The sequence below is a fragment of the Falco punctatus genome (genome assembly GCF_963210335.1).
Source record: "Falco punctatus genome assembly, chromosome: 3".
Lineage (NCBI taxonomy): Eukaryota > Metazoa > Chordata > Aves > Falconiformes > Falconidae > Falco > Falco punctatus.
Window position 1 is genome coordinate 75140294 of NC_137582.1, and position 16838 is coordinate 75157131.

The 16838-nt window shown below is 42.5% G+C and overlaps 2 protein-coding genes across 5 annotated transcripts in view; both read right to left on the bottom strand.

Moving 5' to 3' along the window:
- LOC308060013 (sodium-dependent neutral amino acid transporter B(0)AT1-like) overlaps positions 1 to 11788 on the bottom strand; it is a 32601-nt gene extending 20813 nt beyond the window's left edge. Inside the window, exon 1 of the mRNA XM_080378190.1 lies at positions 1446 to 11788. Within this exon, the coding sequence (XP_080234316.1) occupies positions 1446 to 1647 (202 nt within the window). The 5' untranslated portion in view covers positions 1648 to 11788. The remainder of the gene's footprint in view (positions 1 to 1445) is intronic.
- Positions 11789 to 11923: 135 nt separating this feature from the next.
- Positions 11924 to 16797, bottom strand: CCDC127 (coiled-coil domain containing 127). 4 transcript variants are annotated; one of them, XM_080378179.1, is made up of 3 exons: positions 16661 to 16797; positions 16098 to 16226; positions 11924 to 15438 (listed from the first exon to the last, which is right to left on the bottom strand). In XM_080378179.1, the coding sequence occupies exons 2-3, from the start codon at positions 16216 to 16218 to the stop codon at positions 14765 to 14767; spliced, it is 795 nt and encodes a 264-aa protein (XP_080234305.1). In that variant the 5' UTR covers positions 16219 to 16226; positions 16661 to 16797; the 3' UTR covers positions 11924 to 14764. The 4 variants fall into 4 exon arrangements, with proteins under 4 accessions (XP_080234305.1, XP_080234307.1, XP_080234306.1 ...); XM_080378181.1 differs by having other exon boundaries at positions 16613 to 16663; XM_080378180.1 differs by lacking the exon at positions 16661 to 16797 and adding an exon at positions 16351 to 16652.
- Between the last annotated feature and the right edge of the window lie 41 nt (positions 16798 to 16838).

Genomic DNA, 16838 nt, shown 5'->3' on the forward strand with positions numbered 1-16838 from the left:
GCCACAAGTTGATAAGAAAGAAAAATAACTGCTGCCACAGGATAAATTAAAACAGTACTGACGCACACACAAAAGCAATTGATAATTCTTCACTGACATCAGTCAAAAAAACATGATCCATACTGAGTTCTTTGGGTCTGTTGGATGTTTATTTTTCAGCTGCATTTCATATGGTTAGAACATGAGGGAAAGGAAAGATAGACAGAAAAGCAGGAAAGTGCCAATGAAACAACCCTGGGAAAGAAGGCATGTCCACTTTCTAAGTAGAAGAACCTGAAAAGCCAATGAGTACCATGAATTCTGGAGATATCCATCCACTTTTTCAAATTAAAATTGTTACACATGGAAAGGGGGTTAGTGCCTTGTAACTTTTTTGTTGCAAGAGTTGGCTGTGCTGCAAATGACCTTCAACTTGAGCTGCAAACTCTAAACACCAGCCCATCTTAGAAAAATCTTAATGTTAAAGGCATCTCTTCTTGTAACTGAGTCATCTGTTGTTCAACACCCCTGAATTTGTACCAGCAGCTCCCCAGAGAGCCTTCCTTGGTCCCTACTCTAACTAGGTAAAGGAGTTTTTAACATCTTACTGTGTACATTTAATAAAAATTACTTTGAAATACTGTTCCTTAAGCCAAAAATTTTCTTTCAAGATCAAACATCACAAAGGAACAAACACTTTTTACACATATGGCAGAGTGAAATGCAGATAAAAAGTAGGCAGTGAGCAGAAAAGACTGTCAGAAAATGAGGAATTTATGTTGTCATATAATATTTAAACAATGGATCAGCTCAAGATCATCTTTAAAAACAAAATGCAAAACAATGAAAAATTTTTAGTGTGGTCCTGCAGTCCTAACCTGAACCCTAAGGAGTCACAGGAAATCATATGCTAAATACATACATTTGGATTTTAAATGACATAATAACACTAGCTTCTAAAAACATATTCTTAACATTAACTACTTTCACGCTATTACTCCTATTAATAATTACACACGCATGGATCCTACAGCTGATGCACAGTTTAGTCCAAAACCAATGAAAACCCTATAATGAAAAGATCATTTGGGATTGTGATCAGAATCACACTCCCAAGTAGTTTACGAATATTTTTAAATATACATTATATATATGTATGCATGCAAAGTAACATCAGTTTTAGATTGAGAAAACATGCTATGTACATGACAGTGCAAGACTGATTTGATCAGTCCCACATCCCAAAATAAAAACAGTCCCTTCCTTTTCTTCCATCACTAACATGACTTCAGTGGGTGCTCATAACCTGTGAAAAAACCTTCTCCATTAAGACGGTCTTCTAGAGATGAACATCGCTATTCTTATAGGAACTGACCAGTTCTAAGCATATGCTATTATTTGATTCCCAAAAGAGAGATTAAACTTAGTTTATAGCCAAAGTTAGTTAAGATATATTAAAGACATACCTCCTCCATGGCTCTGACAGAGATACGGAAACCGCCACACATTTCCTAAACCCACACAAAACCCTACACACGTCAGCATATACTGAGCCTTGTTATCCCATTTTGGTCTGGAGTCTGCCTCTTCTTTCTCAAGGACCTCAAGTTCTGCATGGGAAGGTATCCTGTCCTCCAGGCCAGGATTGGGCAACTGTAGCTTCACCATATTTTAGTTCCCGAGTGAAAACGCTGCCCCAGTGAGGAGATAACGAAACAGGCAGCTAGTTAGAAATCTGCACAAAAAGAGATCATTTATTTGCTGTCTTCAGCTATATATAGTGAACCTTTGGCACTAAACTTGAAAGTGCAGGCTTGTGGTAAAAAGAAGTGTCAGCAAATCATTTGATTGACCAAGTCAGCTCTGACACTTATTAATGCTTTATCTGTCAAGGTTTTATGGAACAGTCTGTTCATCTAGTAGAAGACATTGATTTCAGCTAATGTAATTCAGGAGATAATTTGGCTATAAACTGTAATCGCCTATAAGGTTATGAAACACCCCTTGCCACTCCCCTGTTTAAACTCACTTAAATACATATATAGCCCTAGCAAATATGGAGTAAAAAGATTCCACTGGCCACAGACTGAATACAGAGGTTTCATACTATTTATCAGGAAGATAAACTGCTTGTGAATCACCATCACATTCAGTTTCCCATAGCGTATGCTTACAGAATTGCATGTTCCCTGTTAATTGCCAAAACATGTTCTTCCGTCTCTGTAAGAGATCCTACCCTACTAAATGCTCTGACAAAAAAGATGAAGAATGAAAGGGATTATAAAATCTGACCTTTAAAATCATAAGCATAATCTGCTTACCCTAACACCTCTAATCATTATAGAACAAGGTCTGAAGACTATAACAACTTTCTTGTAAACGGGCTTGAAATCAAAGGTCCCTTCATCTTTTCTGTGACCCTATGATGCACTGGTCAAAAATAAAAAAGATACACTGGTTAACAAATATCACAGATACTACTCACATCCTCATTCTTTCAGTACAAATCATAACAAGACTGTGCCATCTGTATCTCAGTGTTATCAAAAGATAAGTGCTCGCCACTGAAAACTAGAAATAAAATCTAACACAGTGTGTGTTGTAGGAAAGAATTTTGTCAGCTCATTGCATGCAATGATACAGGGTGGCCAAAACAAAGAATTAGAAGGGATCTTGTAAGTCTAGCCCCTGAAAAAGGTGAACCTATCACAGCATCCCTTTGCAACCTTACTGTGTCAATTCAAAATTGGGTTTTAGGTACTCCCTATTTCTAAAAGGCTAGTCTAGATTTTCAGTCCTCTTATACCCCGAGAAGGCTGTTCATTATCTTTTGAGTTGAAAAGTTGCAGAAGAAGTCTTCATCCTTGATGTGGACAACTATATATTGTAGCCCAGGTGGATTTTCCCTGTGCCTTGTAATCAGGTATTAGTATTTCCCTAATTTGACTTGAAATATCTCTATCAGTTTGCCTAGTGATAGCACTTGCCTTTTTCATGTCCCTGTCAGTTCTATTGACGAGCTGTCTCCTAATTAACCACTGGATCAACACCTTTCCCCTCTTTTGGTGGTTACAACTAAGGATTTCCTGGCTTGCAGCAGAACTTCTTTCTGTAAGTTACCAAAAGCATGTTTTAAACTTCACCCAGTTTCTGATACTCCAGTATATTGAGCTACTCAGTTCTTCCAGGATGATACATGTTCAGCATTCACAATACTTCGGAGATTGCATCATGAGTATTTTGCTAACATGCTACTACTTTTTGTCCTTGGTCATTAGTAGAAGAATGGCAAAAGACTGTTCCTAAACTGATCCTTGAGGAACTGCATTAGTAACCTCACCTTAGACATCATTTCTACTGTCAGCACAGCTTATCATCACCATCAGATCTTTACTTAGATTTTGTTCATGTTATATCTCCTATTTAGCTTGACTAATACATCCAGTGGTGGACAAGCGGCCACTGGTCTATGAGGGTCCAAAAAGACTATATTTACTGTACTTTCCTTATCTAGAAAAATCAGTTTTCACTTTTAAGTGGCAATAGAGAACTTCCAAATTGCAGCTCTTCAACTTCCAATTTAACAGAAAAACTTTGACCTATTGGTCAATAGCAAGAAACTGTACAGTCCAGGAGCTCACAACTAATCTGAGTTATTATTCTGCCTCCTGAACTGTAGGAAGATAATCCCAGTATTCATGCTGTAGGGAATATGAGGCAGTAATAAAGACCAGACAGAAGACACAGAAGAAAACCCAGCATCCTCCCCATAATATTTCTACATTCCCTGACTTGTAGGCTTTAGTTCTAAATCTTTGCGAAGTCATACGTACAACCTCTTTCAATAACTGAATCAGATTGTGATTACATACTGTCCACACAACATATCTTACAGCTACAATCTAATGTCTGTGTAGTCAGAAATCTTTGACAATCCAGATTCTGTGTAGAATTTATTGAGCCTAAAATAGCATCTTTTTCTTTAAGCATAGTGCAAGCTGACATGGAAGGAATGAATGTAGCTTCCTTTAGGAATCAGATTGTATGAAGGCAAAATGAGAGGATATGAAATAAATTCACACTTGTATTAGGGTGATCTGAAAAATTCCAAGTTTCATGTGCAAGCAGTTTCTATCAAGATCCAAAAATACATTCCAGATAGTTTTCTACTGAATAAATCCGAAATGTCTTTCTGGAGAAGTTTATCTTACTTCAGTAATGCCAGGTTCCAGTGGTTGTTATCTATCAGTTGTTAAATATTTGCAGAAGCAAATATGCTGGTATAGCATCTAGCTCAAATTTCCTTATCGGTGTAATTGCATGGCTAATGATCTTGGAAGGCTTAGCGTCTTTTTCTGAAGGACCTGCGGTAGCCATGGCACCAGCTTGAACATGACCCACAGTCGCACGCAGGGGTTGTCTACATTGCCACCCTGTGGATTTGAACACACAGGCTGGGGCTGCTCTGCGGTGGCCACAGTCACTTGCTTGTCCAACAGAGCCCCTTTCCTTCGCTCCGACGAGGTGAACTTCCCCTTCAAGTAACACAAGGCTTAGGTTTGGCACATTCCACAGGGTTTGGTAAAATTCATAAATCTGGATGAAATCAATCCTTTCACAATATAGGCTGCCAAACAAGACATGTTTTGCAAACCGCTAATTATAAATCACGGAGAAAATTGATCTTACATTTAGATTGCATTACTTGTGTTAAAACATTTCGAATGACAAATCTGTCTTTTTGTCTGCTACCCCCATATTTTTAATGTATTGTTTTTTCAAAAAGCTAAAAGAGACCATACAAAAAAAGTAAGCCAACTTGTCCATATGCAACTCACAATTTTACAAAAACTTTATTCAAAAGGAAAAATATGCCTTTTAGAATGCATATATTTCACTGGAATACACACCTACACATTTGTGAAAGAATATGGGCATATTCCTTTTCTTATATGAGAATGTCTTTCATCTTGCAGGACAATGAAGATGTTAGGAAAGAGTATGAGAGGGGGTAGCAGTTAAGAAAAGACATGGCAGTAAGAGAATACTGGGGATGTAGATCAAGACAACAGCAAGGACGGAGCTGCTCGCTTCCCTCTGGGTGGCCAGGTCTGGCCCATGATGTGGTACCACCTGGGTGGAGGGGCTCCCGGCTACAGGCAGCCCCCAACATGTCTGTGGTAGCCTGGGCTCCACAGGGACTGTCCCTGGCTCAGAGACAAGCCATCCTTCCCTGAAGTGCAGGTGGGACCTGACAACCTCTCCCAAAATGACCACCTAGCAGCTGCTCCTGCTTCTGACCCCTCAGGGGTCTCCCTTCACACCTGCACAGGCACTCCTGAGCCAGCACAGCTGACTTGCTCTGCAGGGAGCCACCCCTGTATGGAGGACAGGTTCTTCTCTCCTGTGAACAAGCTGAGTTGACTGACCTGGCTGAAGCACCTGTTGTCTTCTGCCCTCCACCATGGGCTGGAGGGCACTGCACTCTTCTGGCTGCATCCTGTGAAGAGGAGGACAAAGACCAACCAGCAGGACAGGGGCCTGTTCTTCAAGAAACCCAGTTCCTTTCATTTGAAGCCATTAAGAAAAGCAGAGAGCAGTGGCAATATATGTGTTTCACCTCCAGTCATAGTTTCAGGAATGAGATACAGTATGGCCCTTTCCTTGTGATCCCATCATCCCTGGTATGACATAGGACAAGTCTGTAATTCTCCAAATATTTTCAGAATGACATTTACAGAGGATTGCAGCTAAAGGCAACTAACCGTGAACACCAAATTTGTTCTCAAATCTTGCCTTACAATATACCATGCTATTAGGATTAACTGCATTATTTTCTGACTCTTTTTAGTACTGAAGAAAACACTGGTGTGAAAACTCTTACTCTAGTGATTCTAAGGCAATATCGCACCAGCATTAATCATACTTTTTTTTTCAGTCAGCTTCTACTTTGTAGTCAAAGCAAAATATACAGTGATCACAATTACTCTCGGTTGTGTGATAAGCCTAAAACAAAAAGAGATGGAAATGTAAAGACAGTGGTAACTATACAGCCAAATGCCTAAAGCACAGGATCCTCTTTTGGAAAAGTAAAGTGGTAAGGATGTTTTAAAAGCAAAGACAAAGAAAAAGAAGAAAATTCAGAGGTTAAATGAAATGCTCTCACTGGTGGCTTGTCCCTGGCAAAATCTGCTTAGACCATCTTTTAAAATATGTGGAGAAAAACCAAAATCCTTTTACAAGGTGCCAATGGGTAAAATCCTTGACGAGCTATGCAAAGAGGAAGCACTGAACCCCAGGCTCAGGATGAGACTCAAAATCCTCAGCCCAGGCAACACTAATTATCATATTAGAACAGGAGATATGCAGGCAAAATGTTTCAGAGTTGCTTAGTTTTAAGGCCAATAATCAACGGCTGGTGGTTATGGTTTACATTGCCAAGAAATCTTCTTTAGATCTTTAACTTGATCTAAGTTTTATGCTCTGTTGTTCACAAACTCTCCCACACAAACAACAGTTCAAGCAGGGAAGGCTTTGGAGAAGTCCAATAATCTTTGGGGGCTAAATCTCTTCCCATGCAACTAAACCTCAGCAGGTGGGAGAGAAATCCTCTTGTACCAGCAAGTATCACTGCAGAGGAGAAACAGGACGTCGCTGAACTGTCATTGAAACTGTCTCAGGCTACTGGGAACACAATAGAGGTAGGATGTCATATGCAATAACTTCCCCACACATCCCATTCTGGAGTGTTTTTATGGTGTCAGGGAGTTTCCTTCAGCAATCTGACACACCTAGAAATTTCCAGTCTGTGTTTATTGGGGAAGTAGCAGTGTCCTTAGCCACAGACTAATTAAAGGGGACAAACTATGAATATCGTGTCTGCTATAGTTCATCCACAACTGAGCTGACACTGATGCTCACAGCACTTTTCTCCCTTTTTATCCTCCAGAAATAGGCACAATCTTTATTTTTGTATATACTGATAGTTTGCATAATACTTACCTCAGCTTTGTATATAAATATTTCACTGAAGTAATATCAGCTCCAGCAGCTTCATCCTTCTCTATTTTGTTGTTCTTGTTGACGCCAGGGAGGGAGGATGTGCTGTCCTTAATATTGCACTGCATACTTTCAGAAGATCCCCAAAATACTGCTTTCATCTATGAAGAAAACATTCAATCTTCAGAATCACTCTGGGGAGAATTACAGGCAAGGTGCGTAGGTGTAGAAATGTTTCTGTGGACCACACCAAATTATCTGATCTCATGATGGCCAGGGTCACGCTAAATTTCTTAGCCAATAAAGTACTATTGCTTGGATCTTTCTCACCACACGCATCTCTTCTCTAGCAGAGGCAGCATAACATTGACAGTTGTAGGTTACTGCTTGCCACGTTCATTAAGCAACAAACAGGGCTGTTTAATCAAGGTTGTTACTGTTTCCGCTGCCTGTGCTGCAGTAGGCATGAGATGCTGACAGGCTGCTGAACTACATCCAACTCCTGCACGTCACCTTGGCATAGAGGTCTACTGCAATACCCACTTCGGTGGAGACAAGTTCGTTCTGTCTTCATCTCTGAACACCACGGGTTTTCCTCATCTTCCTTGTTATTATGCTCTAGTTGTGTTTGGACCAGAGAGCTCTAACTGTGGAACATCAGAGATGTGCTCCAGAGGAGCTCAGGGTCTTTTCTAACCTAAACGATGTTATGATTCTATGGGAACAGAGGGTGCTGCTGAGGCTGCTGGCTAGGAGAGCCGTTAGCCAGAAGGGGGAGGTAGTATTTAACACGAGGAAGCAGCTGAGGGTTTCATTCTGACTGTGCAAGTGAAGTTTAGAGGTGAGGCGTCTCAGTAATGCAATCTTACAGGAGCAGTTATAAAGAGAAGGTTGAAAAAGCATTTTTCCAGCAGCTGGAGGGCTTGGGGCTGGGATCAGCCTGGAGCACGGGGCTGTTGGGGGAACACAACAGTGAATGGCCTTCATGGCAGGTCGCAACTCCTCTTCAGACTCTTTCACAGACTGTTTCCAGAGGCATCATGTACTCTCAGTTGTTTGGTTGTTGCCATTAACATTATACACAGTAGCTAGCCAGTATTTTGCCAGTAATGTTCCACCTTTTCACTTTTTCCAGTGGCTATCTATAGTCTGTTTGCAATTAGTCTTTTTGCACAACTCCTTCCACAGTAATTTCTCAGACAGTGGTACCCTGCAAGCAGGATTATATGCTATGACTGCACTTGTCCATTTGAAATAAAGCTTGCCACACTGGGACTTGTCAGCCACCACCCTTAGTGTTGTTGTACTGTAAGCATGTACAAGCCGAAAGGGGTGGCTGTTTTCTGACAGTCCTTCTGATCTTAAGGTCCAAAATGCTCCCTTTGTGCCTACTTGGTTTGCCAAGGATGTGAGTCTTGGTACTGCGTATGTCTCCAAAGTCTGCTGTAAAGGTTTTGACAGAGCTTTTCCCATGCTAGAAAACCAAGAATCAAGTTTCAATATTCAGATTTAGATGCCTCTAACCAGAGGTAAATTTTCAACCTGGGGTATTTTTCAGAGACTCCTGAAGCAACTGTGTTCAGCTTATATTCAACACCTTCCAGTGGCTGCAGTTGATTGTGTCAGTGTCATGGCTGGAGCTGATGACAAAGCCATGACATTTCTCCCTCCTGCATTTTAGGTCAGTGCACATGCAGAAAGGTCACTAAAGGGGAGACCGCGATTTCCATCCCTTCCCACATGTTGCTTGGCAGGACCAAACCATCAACAAAGGCTGAGGTGACAATCTGGTTTGGCCACATTGTTGCATTTTCTCTGGTGGAATCCATAGCCATCTTTTTCTAGGCTGCAGAGTAATGGAATGATTTGGTGACATTGGAACCCCTTGTTTGACACTGACCTTGATGGTAATTGGCTCAGCATGATCCTTTTTCAGTTTCAGAAAAGCGATGGTATTTCCAGAACAAGTTTCATCTGTCCATGTTCTCAGATAGTTCTTTTAACTTCAGAACCAGAAGGTATGTTCATGTACCACTGAGCCGGGGGCCTCAGCCGTTCTGAGAATACTGCCCACAAGGGCTGTGTTTTTTTCCTGGCATATCAAATGATTACTTGGAGTGACTGTACACTCTCAGAGAATCCAGGTTCAGCTATAAGGCCTATTTGCCACCCGTTGGCCATTAATAGGCCAAGCTTGTTATCCTGGTTGTCAGAATCCATGGTAGGAGTATTAAGATGGTTGATTAGATTGTGATAGGTCTCTCAGTTCTGCCAGAGAAGTTGATTCCCATATCAAAGTAGTTCATGTTCCTTGAAACTACTCAATATGCATGTTACCATCCATTGTCGCAGCACTATCAAAACTAGCCAGCTGCAACAAGGCTTTTACCATCCCATACCAGGTTAGCTTCAACAAGTAGCTCCCACACCTTGCCCCAGCACAGCCACCAAACCCCACAAGGTTTCAAAAGTCCATCTACTGTTCGTGCTGTTTCTTCATCCTCTTTAAGCCAGTCCATCCTACTTCTTGCCTCTGCTGCATCCAGAGTCTTCCCTCTTCTTGCTCCTCCCTCTCCTCCCTCTGCTTCTTCCAGGTCTCTCTTCATCCAGTGCTCCTCTTCCATACCCCTTAGAGCTATTTAACTACTTAGCTGGAACCAGCTACAGCTGCACCTTATCCAGGTCAGCCAACCCACCGCCCCTGAAGCAAGCCCACAGCTGTATATGATCAATGTTAATTAACCTGCCTTCATTACTCTATAATTCTTCTACAATTCCTGTACAATCCCTAAGTCAAAGTTCTACTAATACCAATCCTTTGGGGGTCTGTCTGCATGAGGTCTTTTAAACTTACTTCATCTAGGTCAGGTGCTGAGGTTTTTCTTGTTTCTTTTTTCTCCTTCAAAATGTATTTAGGTGTTATCAGTTTAGAAGGCCAATTTGTCTGCTTTCTAAGACTTTGAATCTTCTCTGTGCTGGGAAATGGTTTCTCACTCTCCCACTTGGACTTTACTGACTGAACACATGGCTGCACACATTCACAGACAGAATGTTTATTATTTCTGTTGAGATATTTTGCATAGGGTAATGCTCACGGGGGGAAGCGAATCTCTTGACCAAGACAGCTGCCTGGATGCTGATGTTGCAAACATCTCTCCATGGTGTCTTCAGCTAGATGGACTGAGACTCCCCAGACTGTTGTTCCGGTGAATTCTAGCTGACCACTACAGTGGTCATTTGATGATTGATGATTTAAGATCAATTGATGATCTTAAACTATGTTAGAAACACAACTTAACTATGGACAAAAGACAGCCACACCTGACCATCCTTTCATAGGCAGGAATGGTTTCCACTGACTATATAAAATTACACGTGGTTTGGTCAATTCCGTAATCGACAACAGAAACTCCTTGGGGAAATCCCTGGCTGTGCACTGGGTCCTTCACCCCAAGTGGTTAAGCAATATATCTAAACATTCCGATAGCATCTATCAGCTCGAGGAGCAGAACTCCCATCTACCAGCAGGAGTTCCCTGGGAAACTTCTGGCATGGCCCCAGCTGCCGGGAGAGCTCCTGCAGTGATCAGTTGATTTTGTTTTGAAGTGGCTAGCAGATCAGTTGATCTCCTCATTGCCAAGCTACCCTAAATTCAGTGTGTTACTTCTTTGCCGATCCATCTGTCTTCCCAGCTATGCAGTGACTAGCTGGAGACCTCCTGGACTAGTCAGTCAATTAATGACTAATTGGCCTCAGCATGCACACAGGCACAGACTTCATCCAGCTGCACCACGGTAACTATAGAGTAAACCTGAATTTCATCCTTTTATCACAGCAGTAACTCAAATTCCTTTGATATAGCCACAAAACCTGAACTGCTGACCACTGTTTCTACCTTGTATCCTCCGCAAAGGAACACTCACTATTTTCTTGTCCTCATACAGGAGTGCTCAAAAGCATGATTTAGAGCAAGAGGCAAAGGGTGGCTTCCTAAGACCCTTCTCTCCAGAGGGACTTGAAAAGAGCTGTCACTTCCAGAGCACAGCATCCCTTTGAGCAAGACATGTCATGTCAGTGTTCTTCTGACAGATCCTATTCAGGCAAAAGGAGTGAGAGAAGGCCAGACCCTCTGGGCTGCTCCTCTTTACCTGCCCCGCTTCAGGAGCATTTTCTAAGGAAGATTTCCCTTTTCTAGCACTCAGTCTAGTACTGAGTTTCTAGTTTCTGTGACGTCCAGAGTGTGTTTTGTGTTTCTCTTTGTGTTGCACACACCCAGGACAGCAGCTGTGTTGCACAACAGACCAGAGAGAACATACGGATTTCTGCTTTTATTGAAAGCACAAGACATCTCAGGGTGTTTCCTTACCCATGTCTAAATGTATAAAGTCATATGAACACAGCTACTGCCCTGAGGGGTATGGACTGGTGATAACTTGGCTGTGATAATGAGGGATGGGTAAACGCAAAGGATTGTGTCAAATACAGAGGTTAAGGATCTTTTATGAAGGGAAAACGGACTTCCAGAGCATCTGAGCACTGTCCCAGAGTGGCTGGATTGCAGTTCTTCACAGAGCAGGAAGACGAGAAAATCCACACAGGGAAACAAAAAGGAGCTGACATGCAGAATGAGATATCCGAGGGATTCTGGAGGGAGACAATACCCTACATAACAGACAGAATGAATTACCCCAGTCTTTCAGTGGGATGGTCATCTTTAATCACTCATCTTCAGTTACAAGTTGGTGTGCTCATCTGTTTAATGATGTTGTTCTTTCCTAGGAAAGAACAAAACTTTCCAACATACTCTCTTCTCAGCACCAAAACTTTTTACATGCCAAATTAAAAATTGTCCAGTTTGTAAAACCTTAAAATCGTGTGCTTGGAAAGCTGAAATAAAATAGCAAATTCCACTTCTCCTACACACCTTGCTCAAGTTACAAAACTGTGCAGAAATATGTAAGGGTTTTTATTAGTTCTTATTGTTTAACAGGTAAGTGACAATTATCATAACAAAAAAAATTCATTAGATCTTTTGAAAACAAATTATTCTTGCGTTCTACATATATTTGAACTTTCAACATAACAGCCTACAAAGGGGGAATATTTAAAAAACATGTAACAGACTGATAAACATGAGTTTTGGTAGAAACTAATAGGACCAGTGCTTCTAAAGCAGTTGCTTCTAAAAATTGTCCTCAGATAACTTTTCAGTCTTAATAGAATAATCTGCAAAGTGTCCATGAACAATAATTCAACAATTAGTTGTACAAATAATTGACACTTCTAAATAAGTGAAACTGAGTATCAAACCATTGCATCCAACTCTATACAATTGAGCGTACGATGCCTCAACTTAATGCATTTATACCAAAAAAAGTATTTTACCCTCGATTACATTTTCTTTAAGCATTCCGAGTGGTGACAAACTATGAAATAAATGAAAAAGCATAAAATGTTTGATCTTTTAATACTAGTAACTAATGAATATGTACAAATTCAAGGCATGAATCTCAAATGCATTGGCATTGATTCACTAGCTGCCTTTGTCAGCTGAGTTGCTTAACTGCCTACACCTACATATCAAATGCACCACAGCGGTGTGGTCACACACTTTTCACATCCTGAAGGAATTACACACAGATTAAGTTATTCAAACTAGTCTGTTCTACTGGGCAATTAGGGCATGTGCATATAGCTAGCTACAGCAGCTTGGCTCAGGCTGTCACACAAAGTAGTAACTCAGTTGCGTTCTCATCTCCCAGCCCACATATGCTTGGCATGCAGACAAATTTTGGCCTCTCAGGCATTTGTGATGGTACCTCTACCCCCCTCTCCCCCCTTCCCTGGTCTGTCTAGTACGACTTTATTTAAAAATAACACAACAAAACACAAAAGAAAATCAATGCATTAGAGACTAATAAATCAATTCAAGGTGAGCAAAATCACAACTGGAAAACAGAGTAGTTGGGAAACACATATTCTATTTAAGAATTTCTTTTCATGTTAAGATATTTTTGTTGAGTAACTGGATTAGGTCGCACACATTGCTTCAAAAGATGTATCTGCTGTCTTCTGTGTCCAGACTGAAGTGAAACCAGGAGGAAATAAGAGAAAACCCTGCATCTGCTGGAGTCTCTTTTAAACTTGGATGGGCATTCACGTAGCTGAACTGCTTCTGAGCCATGCAGTAGCTCATAGCCTAAAGCAAACCTGTCTGTAATGTCTAGCCCTCAGTAAAGAACTTCTAATTAACGAACTGACAACCTACCAACACTAACCAAAGTCAAGTGACAAAGGCCAGATTTTATAAACAAAAGCGTGAACACTGCCCCTTTGTGGTCTAAGGCTGGATTAGAAAGAAGAAAAAGGTTAGTAATCCCAGCTACCTGGCATATTTGAAAACGAAGGTAGTTCTTACTGCTACAAGGACCTGAAGAATACTCAAAGTTTTAAAGGATTTAAGCATGGAAATGCACTGGGGTTTTGTTTTGGTTTTTTCTGCTTGTTGGGTGTTGTGTGGGTTTGGTTTTTTTTTTAATATATGTAGATCTGTTTATTTTACTGTGCTAACTGAATTTCAAAGCCCCCTTTCTTAAAAGTTTGCAAAGCTTGTGTATCTGTAGGCTTTCATGGACATGTATACAAGAAGGGGTGAACCATAAGCTCAAAACTTAAGCTGTGGAAAAGTATACTTCCATTTTGGGAGAACTGAGACAATTGGAGAGGGAGGTAGGGGCTACCAGTGCATGTTGCATTTAAGTTCCTATCTGCAAATTACAAACAGGACCTGTCCAAGGAACAGATGCAGATGCAATGGCTGTAACCCACGGAGGTTCCTGCAGGCTAACCAGGTAGCAGCCAGTGCATTGCGATGTAGAGGCAGCAGCATGGTGACATCTATAATGGATGCAGACTGTTGGGTTACAACTAAAACCTTGACTGAGAAAAAAGCCTAAGTATTCTTAACATATCTCTAGTATGATGAGAATACAACTTTGAGTTTATATGCTCTCTAGTACTCAAGCATGGATCTCTAGCTCCAATGAGAATTTCATCAATCTGTTTCCTCTGTTATTTTAATTAGCATCTTTTGGATGTTTCATTCATAAAGTACTGTTTGTGTATTAAATTGGAAGACAGCGCAACATTGATTAATTTGAAACATGATGATAGTATTCTCCCCTCAGAATAATAATACATACACTTATACGCACATGCATATTTATACACGTGTATATTTATATAAATGTATGTATATACATGTAGGATATATGTGGCAAGCAGCTTGCTCAAACACGGTGTCTTCCAAATATCTGCCTCAAAATCAGTCTTGTTTAAACAAAACCCCCTAACTTTAAAATAATAATAATTAAAAAAAAAGGATAGCATTAGACACCATATAAAACATCAGGGATAAGGAACACAATGTGCTATGGCAGTTGTCACACTTCTCTGTTGATGGAGCATGACCACCAACTAGGTAAATCACTCTAAATAGAGTTCTGTCTTGCTGCTTCTTTTACCTATGGAAGCTGGCCTATCTCTATACTACGCTGCAGTCTGCAATACAAACACACTCACAGAGTTTAAGAGCATGCATAGCTCACTAGGGCATCTGTTGGTAGTGAAAGGAAAGGCACCAACACTGCACACGTCCCATGCAAACACAAGTGCAACAAAGAAGAGAAACTGAAACACAGTAGGAGAATTTAACAGCTTCAGACTACAACTGTGATTGTCCCTACTATGCACAGTGGATGACATGAAATCCCATTACTTCCTCTGCTTATCGTTTTCCTAACATGGCCTTTTCTGCCCTCTTGAACTTCTGTAGTTCAATAGCTAGTTCCCAGTATCTGAGATACAGCCACATAAGTCTTCCATTCTGACTTTTATTTCTGTTGAGTAGATTGCCACAGTAGTTATCATGTTTGAAAATATCTTTTAAGCCACTTTCCATATGTAGAGCCACAGCAACAGGATCAGTTGCTGCTTTAACTAGCAGATTTTTCTCTATTTCTAGTCTCTGGCTTCTGGGTACAACAAGACTGCAGTAGATGTCCTGTCTTTCTTTAAGTCCCTCTTCAAATTCTTTTAGTAAAATATTGGCTCTCTTCTGCCACTCTTCTTCCTTTGCCAGACAACTTTGGTACAAGTTACCTTCTGCTCCTGAGTGCAAAAGGACTTGTTTTTCTCGCTCTAACTTCTCCTGCTCCTGCTCTAGGATCCTTCTTTCTTCTACTAGTTTGCGAGACTGGGACACGAGGGCTTCACGGTAACTCAGGGTTCTGTTGCGTTCCTTTTCAAGCTCCAACTCCAAATGAGCAACCGTGCGACGATTTTCTGTGATTATATCCCGATATTTGGCTTCCAGATTTTTTTGTAAAGATGAATGTTTTTTATAATATTCTTTTTTTTCTCTTTCTATTTCTTTTTGACATTCTCTGGTCCAGATCCAACCTGTCATATATAAAGGAGACTTCAGATATAACACATATAACATTGATGGGAATGATTAATTAACTATGCTTCTAAAGAAGCTATTAAGTGGTAAAAAATTTTCTTTCCTGCCCTCCCCAGTGATACTCACTTCTAGTCACATCCCACAAAATCTATTTCTGTGGGTCCATGTTCACAGTAAGTCACTTTAAATGGTCGTATTTCTTTTGAAGTAAAATCTCCCCGTGTCTTTTACTGCTAATACATACACTTCTTGGATTAAAGAGGAAAATAAAATTATGGGGAAACAAACTGGAGGCTTCTAATGCAGGAACTGCAGAGAACTTTCCAGGCCCAGGAAATAAACATACCTCTGCATCTCCTTGGGCTGTCACCAAGGTTAGGCTCTGTAGCGCACCGTATGTCTGCTCTTCCGAGACAGGTTTGTAAATCAGAGGTTATTAAACATGGATTCGATTCCATGTGTGAAAAATGGCCGTTGCCTTAGTGCTGTGAACAGTGCTCCCTGGTTATAGCATTACAATCCGACCAGAGGAACGCCCCCCGGTGGGGTCCGGCGTTACCCCCGCACCACCTCAGCTCGCCCTGTGCCTGGCGGGCGAGTGCCCGGGGGCGGCCACAAGCCCCGGCGCCCGCGGAGCGGCCCGGGCGCTACTTACGGAAGGCGGCCAGGCCCAGCATGGGCACCAGCAAGGCGTAGTTCCACCTGCTGCCTTCATCGCCGGGCTCCCGCCGGTTCGGCAGGATGTTCCAGTTGGGAGGGTCATTTAAATTATTCATGAAGGCACCTGAGATTTACAGCAGAGAAACACGGCGTGAGCAGCCGCCCTGCTGCGCGGCCCGCCGCCAGCTGCGGGACTGCTGTTTCTGCCCCAGGCCCTCACACGGCGGCCCCGCCAGCCGGGAGCTCACCGCAGGCGGGCCTCCGAGCAGCGAGAGGCCGCCGGGCCGGCTCCCTGCCGGTCAGCCTCGCCGCCCCGGGGCTCGCCGCTGCTACCGCCCTCCCCTCCCCCGGCCGGCGGCACGGTAGCTGATGCTGCCGCCGTCCCGACGGCCTCCAGGATCCTCCGCGCCGCAGGCCCCGGCCCCGGCCCCGGCCCCGCCGCTAGGCCAGCGCCGGCCCGAGGAGGGGCGCGGCCCCGACGGCTGCCCGCGGAGCGGGACCGCCACCTACCAGCCCGGGAGCGCGGAGCCGCGCCGGAGCCTTGTCGCTGTCACTTACCTGTGGGTCCCGCCCCCTCCCGGGGCGGCCCATTAGCCTCGAGAAGGAGGGGGGAAGCCGAGGGGGGCAAACCGACGGGCTTGCCCGGGTGCTGAGCGCTCCCGGCCGCCCGCTCGGGTGGCAGGGACGAGGGGAAGGTTGAGGAGGGGGGAGGACTCCGCACGCACGCGCTCAGGCC

Excerpts from the sequence above, each read along its gene's own strand:
- CCDC127 (XM_080378179.1), bottom strand. The coding sequence starts at position 16,218 with ATGAATAATTTAAATGACCCTCCCAACTGGAACATCCTGCCGAACCGG. Across the intron at positions 15,439-16,097 it reads GCTGGGCCTGGCCGCCTTCC|GTTGGATCTGGACCAGAGAA; the intron begins GTAAGTAGCGCC and ends TATATATGACAG.